Raw genomic sequence first — 22,714 nt, 5'->3', positions numbered from 1 at the left:
CCCTGGGATCACCCAGGTATCTGTGCCATCTCAGCTGGTCCTCAGCCACTTCTCCGCTGCTTGAAAGCACCCCTACCTGGGCAGAATGACATGGCTTCTACCTGATCACTAACTAGTGCTCCAGGCATGGGATTGCCATATAAGCCCCACCCCCGACATTGTTAGGGGTGTCATGAGGTGTGGGGTAGTCTGTTGAAGGGCCAGATGACATGGGCCCTTCAATGCCTTGCTCAGGTGACGGGGGGCAGCCCCAACTGTGTGGGGGACGCCCCCCCACATCCCATTGGGGGTTGTTGTGGCATGAGGGGGGCTTCGGTTAAGGGCAGTTGACACGGTCCCTTCAGTGTGTTGCTCAGGTGGAAGGGGGCAGCCCTGATCGACTGTGTGGGGGCCAGCCCCCCTACATCCCAGTAGGGGATGAGTAGGGGGCTTCAGTTGAAGGGCCTGTTGAAACAGCCCCTTCCCCCGGCAACAGCAAAGCCCCCAGAAATCTTTACCATGGGGGGAGGGGGGGAAGACTTCCTTCCGGCGACAGCCAGCCCCTGAAAGTCTTTCCTGCCTTTGGAGCCCTCCATGGTGCTGTCTGGTAGCATGGTTCACATTGCACAGCAACCATGCCCTTTTACTGGGTCAGGGGCTAGCTATGTGATGTGGTTGGGCATGGAAAAGACCCCAACTGCATGGTGCTTGTGTGGGGAGGGCATGGCTATTCCTCTGCAAATGTAAACCACAGAAAAGAAGTTTCTCAGCCTCTCATACAAGCACAACCCCCACAGCCTAGCTGACATGCAGTGTGGAGGGGCAGGGGCTGGCACCAGCAGTGAAAAAAAAAATCCAAGTGCTCAGCTTACAGAGGGACAGACAGAACCATGAACTCAGTGTTGAGGCTATATTTAATGGGTAGATGCGCTCACCATGCTGATAATAAAGAAAGAAGTTTCTCAGCCTCTCATACAAGCATGACCCCACAGGCTAGCTGCCCTGGGCTTCCTGGTGCTGAATTCAAATTTGCAGGCTTCCTGTTACCTAAATCCTGTGTGCCTGGTGAGCACCAGAGACGGGAGCAGCCAGAGCAGACAACCGTACGACATTTTGGGATACATATGGGACACCTTTGGAGGCTAATAAAGTCGATTTAAAGATATGGTGTTTCCACACTAGCCTCAATTCCAATTTGACACTACACCGAGCTACTTTTGACGATCTTATAATGTTGACCTTAGTGCTTCCTAAAATAGACCTAATGGATTTACAGTGAAAACAATGGCACTGTAAAAATGGAGCTAACTGCCTTAAATGTGATTTTATCAGGTAGTGCAGACATAGTCTAAGTTTTTATTTGGATATGATGAACTTCTGGTTTAAGCTGCTTATGTATAAAAATATGTCTGGCACAGACAAAATCGGTAGCAAATCAGTTTTTGGAACAAATGAGGAAGTCTTACTTTATTAGTGTCTTGGTAAGTTCATTTCCTTCTACATTTGTGGATCCCTGGTAAGCCTGAACAATTTTTGAGTCCTTGGAGAAAACATCCTCTTTTGAGAGACGAGAGTACATCACTTCCAGAATTTTACAATACCCCATTTTTTTGGTGATTTGTGTATCAAAAGCAGGTTCATTTGACTAAAAACAAAAGATTTACAGTGAAAGATCAATTAGCTTTTGTCCTTGCAATATACCGCGTAAAGCTAATTAGTGGAAAATAAACTGAATTTCTTTCTATAATTTGAAAGTCTACTCTCTGTATTATGTTAAAAAACAAACATCCAGCCACTAACTACTTTTCACGAGAATACAATAAAAAGTCAATCGTAATTTAAAACGTAATGAATGCACCTAAAAAAAAAGTTTTTCTTTGAAGATTCCATAAGCATGCTGTAATAAGAAGAGGGTCTGAAACACAAGCCCATAATCACAAGGCTGGTCAATGGGAGTTCCACCATAGTATGGTCAGTATTTTTGGAATACTGAAATAAAAACATTTAGGATTTTAAATTGTGTTAAAAAATGTATTACTGGCTACAGGAAATACTAACAGTCTTCTATATCGTCAAAATAAAACTTGGTGACATGATCATCTTATACCACGTAGCAGGAACTCTCAGGCTCCTGTTCCACCCAAAAGTAGGCAAAGACTACTCTCACTGCAGGGACCTGGGCTTTTATTATGTGTAACAAGTCCCATCACCTTCTTTGTCACAATTTCATGGTCACAGTAACCCCCACAGTTACCCAAGCTAGCTTCTCCTCCTTCCACACTCTGGGGCTGCTAGCCTCCACAGCCAAACCCTCCATCTACAAGCGAGCTGAGCCTCCACTCCCTGGCTCCTTCCCTTCCTCCTTCTACAATTCATGTACTCCCCTTTCTCTCGGTACCAGCTGCCTTACCCTCTGCTCAGGGAGCTCTCAGCTGGTAGCCATCAGGCCTCGTCTTGCTCAGCTGGCTCCCACTACCCTTTTTGGGCTAGGCCACCATGACAGAGCTCTGGATCAGACTCACAACCATTAAAGAGAACAGCAGCACAAATTTATCTTATTGACAGAAAGAAAGACATATACCAGTTAAGGGTAGGGCATGGTTTAGCTTTGACAGTACCTTACATCCCTTTGGATATACAAAGATGACATTGCTTTTCTCTTTTCATAAGAAACATATAAGTTTCTATATATTAACTTCACAGTAATACAATATTCTTGTGAGATTCAACACACACTAAAGTGAATGGAAAGGCTTGTAGTAACTTTAAAGTGTTAATTTGTGGTCAATAATTAAGAGTCCAGCAAATGAGTCCATGGATATCCACTGTTCATTTTTGCAGATACAACTTTTATATCTAGAATCCTGCAAATCTGTGGATATCTGTTTCATATCCACGGGTACCTGCATCCATGGATCATTTTTCGCAGATGCAGATACTGTGCAGAGCTCTACCTATAATGTACTCAAAATAGGAAAAAAATGGTATTTACGCTGATGTTGTACTTCACAACGTGTCACTGAAGAATACTAGCATTTTAAAAGATTTATTCCAACCTTAAACAACAAAGGAAGCTCACCTTTGTAAATCTGGCCTTCAGAGTATCCATGGCTTCTGATACAATCTTGCTAAAGAATTCTTTCAGTGCATCCAAGCTGCAGTGCAACAAGAGGGTGAGGAAAGAGCGATCCACAAAGGCTTGGCGAGTGACATTTGAAAGAAGGGCTTCGCTCTGGAACATCTTATGCACGGTGTCTAGCAGCACTACTTGTTTTTCACAGCCACTCCTAAAGCAGGATGAGAATTCTAGATGAAGCACTCTTTCACTAAATGTCCATTTACATTTTAAATGCCACATTCAATTTTGGATTATCCTCAGGAGTCGTATCAAGTTTGGTTGTAATCTAAGTAGATCTCACACAAGGTAAGCAAGGTCAACACGGCAGTGGGACAACTAAGAGGAAAACTCAGGTGTTGCAGAACTAGTTTTTGTCATCCAGCAAGTGGCATCCTGCTCCTTAGCTACTCCTAACCTGTACACTGCTGTTGGCAGCATGCAGGGTACACGTACCTATATTACCCATTGAAAAGCAGTTGTTTCCACACTGTGGTGTGTAAATGCACATGCCAATAAAAGGCTCTGGCAGGGGGAGACAACAGGAAAAGGATTCAGCACTTCCTCACTGTCCCTCCCTGCCCACAGTCTCTCCCTCTGGCAGACACAAGCCCAAAAAATACAAGGCAGATAAGACAGGCTCTTGTTTGGCTGTAGAGAGTTGCAGAGTATATGTCCAGGTACACACCCATGGGCTCCAGGCATGTCTTTAATCGCCGACACTGGGGGCAGGAGGGAGTGGTAAGAAAGGGGAGCTATGTATGTAGGCTATAACAAGTGTGGAATGTAGGCATACTTTTTACATTGCTGTTAATCCACCACCAGGGCATGCCATTTAAAAGTACTGGGTTACTAGAGGTGCTATCTGATGGTTTGCAAATGAGAAGTCTAGACCAACTGTGGTCATGAAAGGTTTTATGGTTTTCTACAGAACAGTATTACTCCCATAATCTTTGCTAAATTCAAAAATTGCTAAGTACATTCTGTCTACATAAGCTTCCCCCTGCATTCTTAACACATACTATGCCTCTCTTCACTTCCTATTAAACAATAATGCAGTGCTGAGATGTGTTGTTAAAGGGAGGTTGTATTTCACCTCCAAAACAGCTGCACTTCAGTGGCAGGTGAAAATTCTTGTGTATTTTTCTAAGTGTTTTGAGAACATTCAAGACAAAAGACCACTATATAAATTCAATATAATATACGTACACATGAACAACTGAAACACCAAAGCATCAAAATAGGAAATCAGTGTCCAAATGCCTGGATATAGGAAGCTTGTTATATACAATTCTTTGAAATATTTATTTCTATTCTGCTATCCAGTTTTGCTTACTTTTCAGAAGCAGCAGGAAAGTAAGCAATGGCATTAGCATCAATCAGAAGTGTAAAGAGGACAAATATGTGAGCCTGATCTCTGAGAATGAAAAGTTAGCTGTCCGAATGTACTTAGGTGATCTAACTATGCAAAAGCACGGTATCTATTTTTTCAAGATAGCTATCAGTAGTGAACATCTAAGCACTTAAAATCTCATCCTCTTTGTGTATAAAAACCCTCAGTTATGTCTTTAATTACATATACAGAACATCACCAAGCAGATGGCAAACTAAGTCAAATCGTTCACCTGCCAAAGTCAAATGGAATTTTGCTATTGTGTTCAATTAGGGCAGCCTCATTCACAGGGCAAGAAAATGACAACTCTTGGAAAAGGGCAGCTTTGCAAGAGTTGGCTGGGTTATGGTTATGTTTCATTTGGTCTCTTGCTTTCAGGACAACTGAAGAGACATTCTTGATCTCCAAAGAGGATGAAAAAGAGAAGGGCTTAATTACTGTGCATCACCTGCTGCCAAGGCAAATTTTCGTTTGTCAGTGATGTTGATTTGCCATAAATTGGCTCTTATCCCAGATAATCACATAAAACTAAACACCCAAAACTGAAATCTGTCCATAAAAGACTTTTAAGTTAGGAAACTTTAACACACTCAATTGGGACATAATCTTAAACACCAGCTTTCGTGGATACCACAAATATTTGGGACATGTTTCTGTCTTATCGAGATAATACTCATTATCAAAAATTTGCACAAATTAATTATTTGTCTTCATGATAGTTACCTATGAAAAAATGTTAATTTGGCTAAATATACAATCAGAAGAGCAACTGAACATCCCCAGGTGCATGTTTTCCAAAATTACAATCTCGAATTGAATTGCACTGGACGAGACTGAGCTGTGAAGACTTTACAAACTTTCCCAGATAGCAAAGTGTCCTCTGGAAATCAGAACCACATTTACTGGTGTTTTACAAGATAAATTGGTTCAAATATTTTGCGAGAATTTCAGGAGGAGATGATATTGCTCAAGACAGATTGGGAAAAATTGACAATTTATCACCTCAAATGTACAGCTGGAAATATAATACTCATAACCATAATAATCTGCACAACAGGACTTGATTACTGTCTAGGATGTATTGGTGCTTCACAGAAAAATAAAACAAAACAGAACAAAAAATGACAACCCAAGCTCACCTTCTACAAATTCTTTTGAAGCTGGTTTGAAACAGGTCCTCCATAAAATGTTTGTGGTCCCTACAGAGGATTTCTGTCATCAGTTGCAACAACATTGGACTCTGAGATAATTCTAGTGCATCTAGAAACTGGAAAAAAAGAATACAACAGTTGCCCATACCGCATCTAACCAATGGCCAATCAGTGTTGAGATCCTATCTTTAGCAATGGTCAGCAGCAGGTTTTGCTGGACCACACTCAAGAGAGTATTTTTATTTCATATACTTGCATTTGTCAGGAAAGAGAATCTTTCAAAAAAGACAAAAAACAGTGATAAAGCCTTTTACTCTAAGTAGGCAGGGGGCTGTGACAGCTGTCAGAGAGCCCTCTTAATTCAAGAGACTCATCTTCTACCCAAACATTGGTGGTAGGGACATGGATAGAGTTAGCACACTAGGGACAGCAACTTGCTCCAGTTCATGGATGGAGGGACAAAATGCTCACTATCACGCGTGGAAGTAGCAGCCTAAAAAGACACTGTGCCACTCCATTACTCCTTTTTGCACTGCACCTTCCCTACAGAGGGAGGTGGTTCAATAGTCACAGTGCAGACCATGGAGAATACAGCTTAGCTCTGCCCTAACAGACAACATATTCTTAAAGAAAGCAATCAGATAAGTGTTCTAGTTTAAATATGAGATATTTTTCTCCCGATGTATTTATCATAGGCCATATCCTTTAACCCTTCTCTGAGTCATCCCACAGAAGTGAACAGGATTACAGTTGACCCCCAACTTACACGGAGGTTGCATTCTTGGCAACCCCACGTAAGTTAAATTTTCAGGTAATTCAGGGAGTTGCCCTTGAATAGCAGGGAGTTGGGAAACAGGCCACAATGTGCTGGTCAGTTTCCCGGCTCCAGAGATGTGCTGGTCAGTTTCCCAGGTCCCACCAGTAGAGGGGAGCCAGAAGCCAGGCTGCTATGCCTGACAAAAGCAGTTTCCCAGATCCTGACTCTCGGCTGCCACCCCACAGGAGCGGCTGCCACCCCTGACAGGAGCAGGAAACTACTCCTGTCAGGGGTGGCAAGAGTCAGGCTGCTGCCACTGGCAAGAGCAGTTTCGCTGCTCCTGTCAGGGATGGCAGTCACATTAACCCAAGACACATGCAACTCAGTAGTGCATATCTCGGGAGTTTACTGTACTTGTATAAATAAGGATTTGACTTCGTACCCAGGAAACAATTCTGTTATCTCAAAGATGACAAACATACCAATAAACTGCACTGTTTCTGCATACAAGTTAACTTACGCTTTTAATTTTACATCTTAAATATACTCAAGATACTGACCTTTTTAGTGCAGTCCACATAGTTATTGTACCTCAGGGTTCCCTTGGGAAACTCATCAGACTTCATGGGAAAATTGAAAGCCACAAGTTGGTCAAGAGCATTCTTAAGCTCACCAATCCTGTCTCCAGTCAGATTAGTGAAGAATGGAAGAACAATCACTGCTTGACTCTGAAGTTAACAGAAATTATTTTAAATTAGAGAAAAGCTTTTTACCCTTCGACTATTAAACTATATCACAGTGAAAAAAATCTACAAATTATTTCTCAGTAGCCAAGGTACATGAGTGGATAGTTCAGGTGGTTGGTAATGAGTTAACATGAAGTCTTCCATCTTTTAAGATGCTGATTCAAAATCAAACTCTGATCTGTGATGACTAAAATTTACCCCCAATGGCTATTTCATGATTGGTGCACATAATTTACAAGTCTCAGTCCCCTTCTTGGTGAACAAGCATTTACTAGCATAGTAAATCACCACTAATAATGCACTGACTGATGTCCTTTTTGGGAGCTACATATGATCTGTTTGCATATTAATGGCTTTTCCTAAAACTACATGATCCACAGGAGAAGGAAAAACAAGGAAGATTGTCAACAATGTGTCATTTAAAATTTTGACATAATGTATGATTTTAACTTGCTGACCTATGGACACTTATGGGAGGGTAGGGGGAAAGGGAAATGTGTTAACGTTATTATGAAAAGCAAGAGTAAGGTACTCTTAGTAATTTTAACACAGTTAGAATTGTTTTTTATCCACAAGTAGTGTTGGGATTCAAAGTTGGGGGGCGAGGAGAATGGCAAAATTTACCTTTAGATTTAGACCTAAATTGCAATCAGTAAGTAGACTGGTATATGTATTGAAAACAACAGAGAAAGCCTCATGATTTGTGTTAAAAGACACTGAAGAATCAATCTGTAGAGACAAAAAAATTAAAACTTGTAACAATATTTAATATATAAAAACAATCTCTGTATTAACAGTTTCCATGTTCTTTTTGGAGTTTCATAAAAACCATTCATTTTGGGAATTTACATCTGAAGACATACATATGATATGGTTTTTGTTTTATGTGTTATTAGCAAACATCTAAAAACTCCCACTCATCATAATGGTGGGAATCACACTGTGACCCATCCAAGCCAATGAAAAACAATATTTGGCCTCCTCCCAAAGCTAACTCTCCTATGATCTATTACCAGCTAAGCCATTAGGACAATTCACTTTAGCTAAATCTACGCTAGCCCCCTGCCTTTGGAAGGGGTGTGTTAATGAGGCAGTTCAGAATGAGGTGATGACATGAATATGCAGCGTCTTATTAGCATAATGATGGCCATGGGCAAATCAAAAGTGCCACTTTTGGAACACATACCGCTGGTGTAGACAGGGGCCTTTCGAAAGGACGCCCCCCCGGACTTTCAAAGCCCCTTCTTCCTAAAACCAAACAGGAAGAAGGGGCTTTCAAAGTCCAGGGGGCTCTTTTCGAAAGCCCCCACCCCCATCTACATGGGCAGCATCCATTCCAAAAGTGGCACTTCTGAATTGTGCATGGCTACCATTATGCTAATAAGGTGCTGCATATTCATGTTGGCATCTTATTAGCATCTTCCGAACTGCCTCTAACATGCCCTTTCCAAAAAAAGGGGGCTAGTGTAGACACAGCCTTTATATATTTTCAAACACACCTTCCAGTGATAAACCTCAAAGCTATGGGGTTAAAATAAAAAAAAAAAAAATTAATAGGCGATGAACCTGATTCTCTTCCTAGATATTTTGCACGGGTTTACAAGCTGTCAAAAAAGCTCTGTCTTTAAGATGTGATATGACCTAAGTGTCTATCAGGGATGGTCTAGACAGTACTTGGTCCTGCTATGAGGGCAGGGGACTGGACACGATGCCTTCTCAAGGTCCCTTCCAGTCCTAGCGTTCTATGATTCTATGATGAAGAGAGTCTCAAAAAGAGGAGAAAATGGAGAGGCAAAAAACTGAAGTTACTACAACATAAAAAAAGTTTTCTGAAATTATTTGGTTTGGGGACGGCCACTCCACAAAGAACTGTCTGGCTGCCAGCAAGATGGGCAGTATCTCATAAGAGGCTGCTTGCTTCTCAAAGATTATTCCTTCCATTTGCAATTCTTCTTCAGAAGAAGAAATGGAGCTAAAACATCAGACGCAAGAATAAAAATGGGAAGATGAAGAGTTCTGCTTGCCAAAACCTGTTTGATTTTTGTCAGGAACACTGAAATTCTCCAGCTATCAATAAAACTAAACCTTCAAAAACTAATGCTGCCATTCTTTCAAGATAAGGCATGCTCTTGCATATTGGTGTGAAAGGGGCTTTAACGTTACCAAACACAAGATATACCTGCAGGACTTTAGCCAACAGTGTCAAAACAGCCATTTTGCTCTCTGGAGCAGAATCTTTGGACCACCAGCTGTCAAGTCTCATCCAGTTTCTCAGTACTGCATTCACCAACTTCATTCCCTGCTGCTTGCGTACAGCACGGTCTCTAAAGCTTTGATCTAACATACCATTCAAGACGGTACCCACCTGAAATGCAGACAAAATAAGAACTGCGTCTATTTCATATCATAACAGTATTTAATTTAGCATAATCATGAGCTCTGTAATCACCTACTGCAATGATTAAACAATAAGCATCACTGGTTTGGGAGACCTGGACAGCCAATTTCCACTACTTTTAATGGGAAGAGAGTCCAAATTCTCTAGATGATTTTGAAAATCTAAGCCTAAAATAATAATTAAGCCAGGATTAGTTTCATGCATTTAGTAGTAATGCTAACTTGAATTTTCCAGAAGCACATAGTAGCATTCATGATCAAAAAACAATCAAAAGTACACTACAGACTGTTCTCATATTCATTCCATTTATGGCTCATGCTTGTTAAAGTTTAAATGAATACAGGAAAAGGAAGTATACTGTAGAGCATGGGTGTCCAACCTTTTGGCTTGCCTGGGCCGCATTGAGTGAAGATAGTCTTGGGCCGCGTACAAAATATATAATATAGTTAATGTATATAAATCACATAATAATGTTAGAAGTTTACGATCTTGTGGGGCCGCATTACTAGCTGTCCAGGACCGCATGCGGCCTGCGGGCCGCAGGTTGGACACGCCTGCTGTAGAGAGCTATACAGTAGCCTAACAAAATATTGTTCTTATTTTAACTATAATTGAAAATGGATCTAAGGTACAAATGAAGTAATATTCAAAAACAAAATGAAAACACATCTCTGTTGGCAAGTACACAGAGAACGAAGAATTAAGGCGTATCGTACATGGCTGTGGTTAAGCATTTTTTGCCTTTTCTTTCAATTTTGCATACCAAAGATAGAATGCAACAGGGTGGGGATCTCAGTTTTCATAAAACAATTATTTTTCGAAATGAGATGAGCAGAAGAAATTAAACAAAATCACTAGGTAGTACACCTGAACATTGCATACTATACTTTTTTGTGCTTTCGACTACACAACCATACATGAATTCCACCAGATTTAGAATACTTCGATTAAACCATGAGTATGTTTCTTCATAAATCCTCAAAAGAAAGGACATAAGAAAAATCTCACTAATTGAAAAAAAAAAATTCTCCAAGTTCTAGCGAAGGAGAAGATAAATTGAGTGTGCCTGCCTGACCTCCAGCTCATAAGCAGTCACAAGTAAGTTGCAAAAATAAAGTGGAGAATTTAAAAAGCGGGTATTATAGAGAACTTCCGCTGCCTGTTAGATCTGTGTGAGTGGAATATTTAGGAATCTATTAGATATGAGACATCCAGTTTTCAGATTAACAGCTATTATGGCTCTACACAAACAGCACACTGGATAATCAACCAGGTAAGTGCTAGCCTTTTAAAAAAATCACTCTTTTCTCCTTCCATCAGCTTTAATATGATGGAAATACTTAAAGTGATCACACCAGCTTGATTATTTTAAAAACAGAGACAGAACACCTTTAAAATCACATCCCCAGACTGTTTTTCTAAAATTCTTTTCTTTATTTTTAAGTGGTGTGCCTACTCCCTTGATGAATTTTAATCCAAGGGACAGCATGTGGGCTCAAAAAAATCTTTGTTAAACATGCTTGATCACTTTGCTTTGACACCTCTTTGTTGGGCTCTTTATTAGAAATAAGGCCTCCCCACTTCTCTACAGGTACAGGGACCTATAGGAGTCCCAAGAAAGAAGATCCACATGTCTTCTTGACCTCAGGCAGAGGCCACAGCTCTTTGAGTTTCAGTCACTGTATTTCCCGGACCCCCACCTGGGCCAAGAAGCTCAGTCCCAACCTCCCATGGGCTCCTACTGTCTCACTAGACTTGGACAGGCATTTTGAGCCCAAACTTAGATACATCATCTCTGTCGCTGTATTACTCCTTTTAAGAGGGCTCTGGGGAGAGCATGCATGTGAAATGTAGTGCGTGCAAATTATGAGGGAGGCAGTACTAATGGCTATCAATGAAACAAAACAAAAAGCCTCCATAACAAAGTGAAACACTGACTATAAGAAAATTTACCCCCTACCTACTCCTAATCTTTCACGTATGGTAATCACAGGTGTTTCTTGTAACTGGAGAAGATAACACATTTTCATCTGATTATCCCCGTTAAGGAAAAGATCCAGTACCATTTTGGGACTGCTGACAGATGACTTCATAAATAGAAGTACAGCCACATCCAGGTTTTTCAGCAGTTCTTGATTAATGGTTTCTGAGAACAAACTGTAGAAATACTCTCCATGGGAGAAGCTGATCATACTCCCCTGTGATGTTCCTGATAATGGCACAGACAGCACCACTGTGTTCAACAGAAGACTCACCAGCTCCTCGCACTGTGAGAAGAGAGGTCACAAGAAGAAAGGTCAGTCCAAAGGTACAGAAGTCAGTAAGTGTCAGTAGTCTTCTACAAAATCAGAAGCAGCTCTTTTAAAGATGCCTTCTCAGATAGTTGTATGCATATTTATAATGTAAAACAAAGTGTTAAACTGAAGTTAAAAAAGCACAGCTCCCAGAACAGCATTTGGATATCTCCCCTCTTATGGAATCCATAATTTGCCTTTGCCACTGCAACTCAACAATGACCAAACTCCAGCATCTGGACTGGAAATGTTCAGTGCATTTGTTAAATGTAACATGTTGTAGGCATACATATTCTTCTGTCCCAAAAATACATGTTTCAGGAAACAGACCAGTTTCTTCTACAACATCCCTGAAAACAGCAGAGATAAGATTAACTATCAGTCACAGAACCCAGAACTCCAGAAACAGACTTGAAGATAGTACATAACAACAGGTGAGCATCCTACCTGGCCACCAAAAGCAAAAGCCAGCTGCAGGAGTCCATCAGCTAGTCGCCTGCTGCTGATGTCCAGTGATGGAAGAGATTTCCTCTCATCTCCTGGTGCAATGCTTTTATAAACAACTGAAAGGAGCTTAGAGCCAACTGTAAAATGGTGCTTCAATCCCTAGAGGATGTAGAAGGAGGAGGAAGGGGAAAACCTTTTACTGTTAAGTCTCCGTGACTACAGAAGAAAAAATATAATATAAACTTTAAAGTGCTCTTGCTAGCTGCCAAAAAATAAAATAAAATAAAATAAAATAAAACAAAAGAAAACAAAAGAAAAAAAATCCTCCAGAAGATTTCTCTGGGAAAAAAACGCCACAGGGTTCTAAGTGCAGGATTTGTTTTTTCAAGTCTGTTGGCCTAACAATGGACCCTGCACACAGACCATCATGCAGACTGCTCAGATTCCTGGGAACCACACTTGAATGAACATTTGGTTTCAGAATAAGTTAATGCCCATTTTGGGATTGTTACTGACTAAGCAAAAATGTGAAGTCTAGTCTTTAAGGGATTCTGAACTTCTTCACGGTTAAGGTGATGAACAGTTGATGAGAAACACTGTTACAGACACTGAGAAAAATCTTATGGAAAGGTAGGTGCTCTGAAGGGAGCACCATATACTTCACTGGTACCACTGATGCTAGTCACCATGCTGTCCTACTGCTGAGGTCCTAGAAGCTTTTATCTCAACATATAGAGTGAAGTTCTGGCCTCAGAGGAGTTAACAGAAAAAAAATCCATAATTTTTTAACATTTACATTGTTACATTACAAATAAGTCCCCCATCAAAGAGCAACCATTTAAGGCTGAAAACGCTCTGCTACCTAATTTGCTTCTCTCTTCCTTCACTTATAGTGACAGAGGCTGGCTAAGGCACACAGTCCAGAACCCTGGTTACAAGGAGCCCAAGAAATACCTAGCAGGTTCCATAAAGGTTTATATTTGAGCTGTACACCTTCCCTCTGTTGTATTTTGCTGTACCTCAAAAGGCTAAGCAAGTCCCATCATGCTGTCCCTATTCAGCCATTGGAGCATTCCCATGTAAGCAAAGGGGCTTCTCTATTCCAGAAGCTGAATAACCTACCTCTTCACAATCTGAACTCTGGTCTCTTGCAAAACCACAAACTAATACTAACAAACAGTAACAGGCTGACCCATATTATTTTTCAAACAACAGATTTTCCCTTTAAAGGCGAAGTCTGCCAATGCTCCTGGATTAAGGAATTCAGTCTTTATTAGCCATCGTGTTCACAATCTTCACTTTAAGAGCAACACATCCAAATAACATTTCTCCTATGATCATGCTTATAAGTGCAGCTGACACCTTTTCCCACTTTTTGTAATACTTTCTCAGGCAATAATAAATTTTATGTTGCCTCTTCTGAACCCCATGATACATCAGTGAAGCTGATGCTGTTCTGTCTCATTCTGGTAGCATTTTAAAGCTTCTCCTCCTGCTACCAACTACATCACAACTGGATCATAGCTAATGATATAGTTTTAACTACCATTTTGCAAATTTGCAAGCTAGTTTTCAAATCATAGAGAGTTTGTCTGTGCTGTCAAACACACACCCAAAAATCTTTCTTCCCCCTCGACATCTTTTAAATATAAATCAAGTTTTTCTACCTTTTTCAAAAACTAGGTACATCCTCCTATTTATTTGCCCCCACTGTTATTATCAGCACTCAATCTTTTATTTGGAATTCAGTGTCTACCACTTCATTTGAAATACAGATACTTGCTTGATATAACCTCTATTATGAATATGAAAGTGCACACATGACCAGATTTTTAGTTGAACCATCAAATTTACCCAACTGTACATAACCACAGAAAAACGGATTTTTCACCATCCTCTTCTGTTGTTCAGTATTTACTGAGTGCAATATAAAGCATTTATTTAGGGGAGGTATTGTCTGAGCACCAGCAACTCCAGAGTTCAGATCCCACTTCCCACACCAATTCTCTAACGTTGCCTCGGACAAGTTACTTAGCCTCTCTGGCACAGCAGTCTCAACTATAAAAGGAAGATATTTATTGACTATATCACTGAGAAACCGTGAGAACTAGCTAAAGCCTATTCTGCAATTGGATACTGCAAAAGCAACTCCCTAATACTTCAAGAGCTTTTCAAATGTGAAAGGTAATGAATATGAAAAATCTTAACTCTTGTTATTTTCTGTATAAACATTTACCTGAGATTGAAGTGTGGAATGAAGCAGGCCTGCCTTGTGGAGTTGCCTGCATGCAGACAATGTAGAGCTAAATCTAACATGATCAAATCGAGCATCTGGATTATACAGATCAACAGAACAAAGCTCCTCAATGCTGAAAAGGGAAAAGAAAAATAAAATATTGATTGCCTGTGTCATTATGGATGTATCAATATAAATGAAAGAAGACATCCTATATTCACTTTACGTCTCTCACTATGTACTGCATTTGTTCTGATTTTAAATAAGCCATTTATAGCTGCCATCAAGCCCTACCTTTGTGATGTTATTCTTTTCTTTATGCTTAGCTCCAAGGATTCTTTATAGGGAGATCTCATCAAAGCTTTCATGAGCCTCACAGAAACATCTGGGAGATTTTTCATGACCTGTACATCAGCTGTATTAAAGCCTATGTTTGCTGGGTCACACACTGTTCTCACAAGGAGCTCTATCAGATTTTCATTAAGCAATTCCTTCTCAAGTAACTATAAAGAATAAAACATTAAGATGAAACTGGAGGCATATTTTGTTCTTAATCTTTTTTCATCTATTGACCTATTCTGCTTTCCACAATTTTTCCTGTGCCTGAAATAAGCAAACCAAGACCCCTTTCTTCTATTCTCAACCTCTTTCTGAGTGAAATTGCTCATTTTCAATATATTGTTGCTCCTATTAAAAGAAATGAAATGCCCATTTTTAAAGATGCACGCACACAAAACTTCAACTTATTGTCACATAAATATGCTCATTTTAGTATTCAAACAATGTGGTAGTACTACAAACTTCTACACATGAACACTATTATAGTTATGCAGCTACACAAATTATGCAATTGCCAGTTATTCATCTGTAGTCCCAGGAAAATGACTTCACAATACCCCTTTTTATGTTGATTCTTAAACTTCAATTTATATTAAGTTAAATACACAGAAATACATAGAGAGAGATTTGCATGTTCAAGAACACCAGAAACCCATGTTGAAAGTGTTCCATGCAGGATGTCATGCTGATGGTGATCCAAACAATTTGCCTGGCAAATATTTATGGTATTAATTTATTCCAGTTAGACCTGCATCACTCTTTGCAAAATAATCCATGAACCGATGATTTCCTTCATCTTTTTCCAGCAGCAATGTTCAAAGAGCAGGACACTTCTTCGGGCTTAATGGGCAGCTAAGATTAATGGCCCACTGTATTTCAAAAGATGATCCATTCCTCCTAACAAGTTGTAAGTCGTTACCTGTCCCTTCCATCACCCATGTTTAAACAAGTTTAAATAACAATTTCAACAACAGAACAAGTTATCCACTACAGCCTGAGAAGTTCAGCAACTACCTTCCAGAAATCCTGCTGGCAGGTCTCCAGGACCATGCTGACAAACACCATGATTCGGACTACGATTGTGCATTTGCTGTAATTATACTCTTCCCTTTCTTGTGGGCTGAACATACTGCCTTTAGAGTCAGCGTCAAAGCACCGCTCTGCTGCAGAGATGTCACGCAAGACAATAGTTTCAAGGAAGAATCCTACAGCGCTCAGGAATGAAGACCTCATATTTGTACCTAGAAGGAATTATACCAAATTTAGACACATATTGACCCCACCAATCTAAAAATACATTTTACGCTCAGCACAAAAAGAAAGAGTGACATCATAAAAATACGGAAAACAAAAACGTCAAAATCTTTTCCCCACCATTGAAAGAATAAAGATTAGATTATATTGCTAATATTAAGTTTTGGACACTGAAAGATAGCTTTCCACACAAGTGTGCATCTTTGATGGTCACATTAGGTATCGCCACACAAATCAGGCATATGTAATTATACAGATGTAAATCTAAGTCCATATCTTTGAAAAGCTGGCCTTGTAATAACTGCATTTAGAAAGAATCTCATTGTACAGCTTTAATGAAGCTAAGTATCTTACCCTGACACACAGCCAGATCAGTAGTTTAGAAATGGATGTCTAATTCCATCATTGCATTTTACTACTACAGAAACACACTGTTTAGAAACGCATGAAAAATTTAAAAACTTTTATTGGATACAGACTCAATGGCCTAATGGCTAAACAATGTGTTGGTATTTATGTCATCAGACTACAAGTGCTGACGTTATTAGGCTGGTTGGGATAAAGCAGGGGTGGGAAAATCAGCTCCAGGGGCCAGATATGTCCTGCCAAACATTTCTCTCTAGACCGCCCAGCTGATTAGCAGAGTAAGGCTACGTCTACACGTGCCCCAAACTTCGAAATAGCCACGCAAATGGCCATTTTGAAGTTTACTAATGAAGCGCTGAAATGCATATTCAGCGCTTCATTAGCATGCGGGCGGCAGCGGCACTTCGAAATTGACGCGCCTCGCCGCCGCGCGTCTCGTCCAGACGGGGCTCCTTTTCGAAAGGACCCCGCCTACTTCGAAGTCCCCTTATATGGGAATAAGGTATGGGACTTCGAAGTAGGCGGGGTCCTTTCGAAAAGGAGCCCCGTCTGGACGAGACGCGCGGCGGCGAGGCGCGTCAATTTCGAAGTGCCGCTGCCGCCCGCATGCTAATGAAGCGCTGAATATGCATTTCAGCGCTTCATTAGTAAACTTCGAAATGGCCATTTGCGTGGCCATTTCGAAGTTTGGGGCACGTGTAGACACGGCCTAAGAGTGCATACTTATAGCCAGCAGGATGTTTTCAGCTACTCTTCCCCCAGCCTTGTTCCACCTGCAGCCAAGCTGCTCTTAGGATTCTTCTGCTAGCTGTGTGGAGGGGGAGGGGATGGAGGGGAGTGTGTAGTGCTGAAGTCAGGGTGTTCTCCTACCCCTGTACCACATCTCTGCAGAGCAGGGATCAGGGAGATGGAGACACACAGGGGGCCGCTCCAGTCAAAAGCACAGATGGTGAGTGACTTACCAGGGGTGCAGAGTAGGACAGATTTCCCTTAAAGAGAAAGAGGGTGGGCTTCTCTCGGAAACTTACCTAGCAGCCGCCAGCACACACACTCTGTGTCACTGTCATACATACCTAGTCTGTCCCACACACACGTAGTCATTGTCACATACACACTGCAGCACACACTTGGTCTATGCCACAAAGTCTGTCTCTCACACACAAAGTGCTTCTCTTTCATACTTACACTCCATCTCTCTCAGTAGCCAGCAGCCCCAACCCTTCTGCTCAAGGACCTGTCCCTTCTGAGGGGGGCCTGGCCCAGAGCCAGCCCATGATCAGTACCAAAATTTGTGGAATGGCTTCTCTGCAAAAATTGTTGGCTATGCCTGGGCTAAAGCATGAGAAAAGCAACAAACTGAAATCATTGTGCTGGCAGTGGGACGTACCTCATCTTACTAAATGGTAACCTCCTTTAATTAAGTGAAGGAGCATGGTGATGGGCTTTAAAGGTATCATGCTGAGACCTTCCTCATTGGAGATATGCTTGCTGCACTGCAAGGCTTTTGAAAGTGGGATACAGTTAAACAAGATGAGAGGATAAAGAAGTCCACGAAGGAAAGAAATTTAATTTGATTTTTATAACAGCAATGACACATTGCTATAAACACAAGTAAATAAAGTAGAATACTAGCCCACCATTACCAAAAAAAAAACCATCAAGTCAACTGCTGATTAAACTGGTTGTGAACTTGTAAATTAATATCTATTCTTCGAACAAGTGGTATAAACCCAAGTTCAAAATCCCCCAGAGTAACTTTATATAATAGACAAAACTGACCCAAGCTGCAGCCAGGGTTTACCTACCCAGTATTTCATTTGGTTTGATCATTCTTTGCTCAATGAATGTATTGTAGCAGTCCAGAGCTGCTAGAAACATATCCATCCATTGCAAAACAGCCCGTAAACTGAAGGGCTCCTGTAGGTCACAGAGTGTTGGCCGAGAAAGGATTCCAGAGAGATTCTCACCATCATTGCCTCCCCCTTCAAACTTTTTGATGAGAAAAGCGATTCCTTGTTGTTTTAGAACATCGCCTACCCACAAAGATGGGGACTTGTTTCCTAATAAAGCAGCAAAGAGAAATCAATGTTCTTTTAGGCAAATACTCAGCTGACATTCAGCAAGGTATTATGGATATGGATATGGATCAACACTCAAAAACTTATTCTATTATTTGCTCTTATATCTTCTGCAAGAGGAGACAGCCAATATGCAATCGCCAATACAGCAGTCAGAGATTCCCTCTGCCATACCGCATGTGGCAAATGCAAGGAAGAGGTGGATTAGGAAGTATCCCTGTGGGTCTGCATCAGCTGAGGATCCCCTCGGAGCTGGTAATAATAGATTCCTGACTGTAAAGGTGGTCTCTCCAGGTGAGAGTTGAGGCACACTGGCTGGAAGAAACTTGCACAGTAAATGTGCAGTATTTAATTCAGTATAAAAACTAACAGCTACTCAGCATTGATTTGATACTAACAGGTGCCCATTTCAAAATGCGTTAACATCCAATACATGACACACCGCAGATAAAATGAAAGAAGAAATGCAGTTATGTGAAGCAGGAGACTACAAGTATATGTCATGACCCACAGTACCTGGTAATAAAGGAACAAATTCATAGAAGAGTTCCATTGATTTATGCCGGCACTCTGTCTGGGGTCGCCCACACTGCACCAACAGCCATGTGACAAGGTCCAACAGACATATTGATTTAGCATGTGGAAATCCTCTGTGTAAAATAATGAATACATATCAGCAATCCTTGCTACTATTTCCCCAAACAGCTTTTTTTTTGTTGTTTCAAGAAAAAGCCACAAAACCAAACCAAACTAATGACACCATACCAGTCTATTTGCAAACCTAAACATCCAATGAGGAATTTTGGATGCTCTTTCCATGATCTCATTAAAAGAAGTAGGGTCAGGTATGGATGGATCAAGTCATTCACACTACCAATATAAAGTCTTATAATGGTGTAGTGTGGACTTATGTCCCTGGTCTGAGTTCCAATTTGCAAACAGAAAAATAAAAGAAAATGTCAAGACCTGAAAAATCTCTTTCCTGCCCTTTCAACTCCAAACAAATGCAAGAGAGATTAAATCTCAGACAAATATCTCCTCTCCCTCAAATGAGGACAGAAATCTTCCAAGACTATTTCATACCCTGGAGGATTCAGTCTTATTTTTTCTTGCTCTCTCTCATCAGACTAAAAAGGGTTGGATGCCTATCCCTCAAGAGGCTACTCAACACCTGAGATAGTCACAGACTTTCCAGTGGACAAAGGTATACCAGCCTCCGCCCCATTTTCCTATGGAGCTGAGTGTGCTCTTTCAATAATCAAAGATAGTCCTTGAGTCTCAAATTCTGAGCCACCATGTAGCATCATGTGCTGCTACTCTAGTCAGTTCAAGGGACATTTCAGGAAAAAGTATTCAGCACATGCAGGGACACAGTTATGAATTAACCTACCACACTAATTTTCACAAAAGTCCTATGTAACAAACAACGATGTATTTGGAAAGGCAAAATCTTAAACAACTAACCGTGGTATCCGTCGTTTTTCTGCTTTATTTAGAGAAGATGCTTTATGCTTAATAATGCGCTTCAGATGATCAATGGCATCACAGCATTGCTGAACTGTACCTATTAGCAAAGAGAAGGGAAATACTAATAAAATGATGATACTTGGAACCAGTTACCAAAGAATGGAAAATTCCTTACACAATAGTTTCCTTTCTGCTAGCTACAACTCTCAATTCTTTTATGTCTGGTACGTCCCCTTCCACTGTGCAGTTTCTGGAGATGGTTTAAATTTACAGCACTTTTCGTGCTGGCCATGGCCCCCTTTCCCACGTGCTGCTAGACATCATTTCAAAGCTGCATAAAACTTATGGAAAGCTATTACTAACAATAACCTCAATGCCAGCTCGATAACTATTTATAGAAGGCATAAAGCCTATCTGGCAGTGATCTAAATGAAAAGCTGATCCTTGACAGTGATGCCATCCAGGGTGAGCAGAACTGTGGAAGATGCTGGCAGATGACACAAAATTACTGTGTAAGAAGTTTTTTTATTTTGCAGCCAATTGCCGCCTACAATTCTGTTACATGTGGACAGCAGTGAGCAGAAGCAGGGAGGAAAAAGGCAAAACAGAATAAGAGTGGAAGGGAATCCCCATTACTGAAAGTTGCTCGACAACAATACTGCTAACAGGCTGCCACTTGGTGCACATTCATGCAGGAGACAGCCTCTTAAGACAACGGAAAGTACACATTATATGGTGTCTGACAAGGTGTTGCCCAAAGACCAGATAGCCACTCTCCATATCTCTGAGGTGGAAAACTAGGCCATTTGGACCAAGAAGCTACCCTGGCTCTCGTGGAGCATGCCTTGATTCCTTCCAGAACAAGGAGGCCAGATCCCTTGTAGGCCTCAGCAATGTACAGCTGGATCCATCTGGCAATATATAGCTTGGAAACTCAGCCCTTGGCCACTTTGGATAGATTCCGTACATGTGATATAAATCTTCAATGCTCTTCTGATGTCTCAGGTGTGCCACAGTTGCTCGAGAAGGTGCTGTGGTCTTGAACAGCATGAGCGACTAATAATGTATTCTTAAGTATGGAAAAGAGACTCAACCGTGTTAGCTTCACAAACAACAAGCTGTCCATATCACCTTAGCAATTAAAATTTATTAGGTCATGAGTTTTTATGGGTAAAACCCACTTCCTCCTATGAATGGAGTAGAACATTTTTGTTAGCGAGTCTCTGGAAAAAAAGAGTTCACTGTGAGGAGATATAATTCCAGAGTTCTCATTACTACTTTGTTAACACAAAGTATTATTTAAAAAGGGAGAGAAAGAAAAGGATAGAAAATAAGACAAAGAATATTTTCCTCTCCCTTTATAAAACTATGGTTCGCCCACATCTTGAATACTGCATACAGATATAGTCTCCTCACCTCAAAAAAGATATTTTGGCATTAGAAAAGGTTCAGAAAAGGGCAACTAAAATGATTATGGGTTTGGAATGGGTCCCACATGAAGAGAGGTTAAAAAGACTGGGACTTTTCAGTTGAGAAAAGAGGAGACTACTAAGGGGGGATATAATAGAGGTACATAAAATCATGAGCGGTGTGGAGAGGGTGAATAAAGAAAAGTTATTTACATGTTCCCATAATATAAATACTAGAGGACACCAAATGAAATTAATGGGTAACAGGTTTAAAACTAATAAAAGAAAGTTCTTTTTCACACAGTGCACAGTCAACCTGCGGGACTCTTGGCCAGAGGAGGCTGTGAAGGCTAGGACTCTAAGAGTTCAAAGAAGAGCTAGATAAATTCATGGAGGTTAGGTCCATAAAAGGCTATTAGCCCGGGGATAGGAATGGTGTCCTTGGCCTCTGTTTGTAAGAGGCTGGAGATGGATGGCAGGAGACAAGCTGCTTGATCATTGTCTTCGGTCCATCCCCTCTGGAGCATCTGGCACTGGCCACTGTTGGCAGATGGGATGCTGGGCTAGACGAACCTTTGGTCTGACCCAGTAATGGCCATTCTTATGTTCTTAACATGCAGTAAGGGTCCTTCAAAAGATAGCACTGACAGCTCTGACACTAATAGAAGACGTAATAGCAACCAGAAAAAAAGATATTGATTAAGCAATAAAATACCAATATTGAAGTCAGATGCTCAAATGGTAAGGCTTTTAGCACCAGTAACAGGTCTTATTTTGGGAAGATGGGACAGAACACTGGGCTGACCAGTCTGACTGCTCCAAGACACCTGGATTCATGAGGGTTCTCTGCCGTGGAACCTGAAGACCCTGAGCACAGAAAACAACAAACTTGGTGATAACCAATATAGTACGGAAATGGGTCAAAGACCTTTGTTCACACCTTCTTGGAGGAAGTCCAAAAATAACCAGAATCCCTGGATTTCTTGAGTCTTTAACACTATGCTCCAGGCAATAAATGCTGAACTTGGTCCAGATACAGTGGTAAGCCTTTAACACAGAGACTCGCCTAAATAGTAGCAATGTCTTGATGACTTTGGAAGACAGATCAAGTGTTGTTTCTGATATTTCAATAGCCAATCTGGGCCTGAATGGAGAAAATGGTCTTGAAGAAAGATGTTAGAATGTTAGCCATAATGGGCATTCCAGTCTGAGCTGTATCAGATCAGAAAATGGCTGCACACTTGGCCAGTCAAGAAAAAGCATTAATGCCTTTCGTGGTTCTGGT

General features: G+C 40.9%; 1 protein-coding gene across 1 annotated transcript in view; it reads right to left on the bottom strand.

Annotated features, from left to right (window-relative positions):
- Nucleotides 1-22,714, bottom strand: part of PRKDC (protein kinase, DNA-activated, catalytic subunit) — a 164,116-nt gene that overhangs the window by 94,236 nt on the left and 47,166 nt on the right. The window contains exons 29-42 of the mRNA XM_074987196.1: nt 20,018-20,117; nt 19,070-19,203; nt 18,281-18,535; nt 15,870-16,096; nt 14,811-15,019; nt 14,517-14,649; nt 12,281-12,439; nt 11,603-11,806; nt 9,321-9,506; nt 7,766-7,870; nt 6,956-7,123; nt 5,627-5,754; nt 3,059-3,266; nt 1,446-1,624 (exon numbers count right to left, since the gene is read on the bottom strand). Coding sequence (XP_074843297.1) covers nt 1,446-1,624; nt 3,059-3,266; nt 5,627-5,754; nt 6,956-7,123; nt 7,766-7,870; nt 9,321-9,506; nt 11,603-11,806; nt 12,281-12,439; nt 14,517-14,649; nt 14,811-15,019; nt 15,870-16,096; nt 18,281-18,535; nt 19,070-19,203; nt 20,018-20,117 — 2,395 coding nt within the window. The remainder of the gene's footprint in view (nt 1-1,445; nt 1,625-3,058; nt 3,267-5,626; nt 5,755-6,955; nt 7,124-7,765; nt 7,871-9,320; nt 9,507-11,602; nt 11,807-12,280; nt 12,440-14,516; nt 14,650-14,810; nt 15,020-15,869; nt 16,097-18,280; nt 18,536-19,069; nt 19,204-20,017; nt 20,118-22,714) is intronic.

This window comes from Carettochelys insculpta, chromosome 2 (genome assembly GCF_033958435.1).
Source record: "Carettochelys insculpta isolate YL-2023 chromosome 2, ASM3395843v1, whole genome shotgun sequence".
Lineage (NCBI taxonomy): Eukaryota > Metazoa > Chordata > Testudines > Carettochelyidae > Carettochelys > Carettochelys insculpta.
This window is presented reverse-complemented; position numbering and strand designations above follow the sequence as displayed.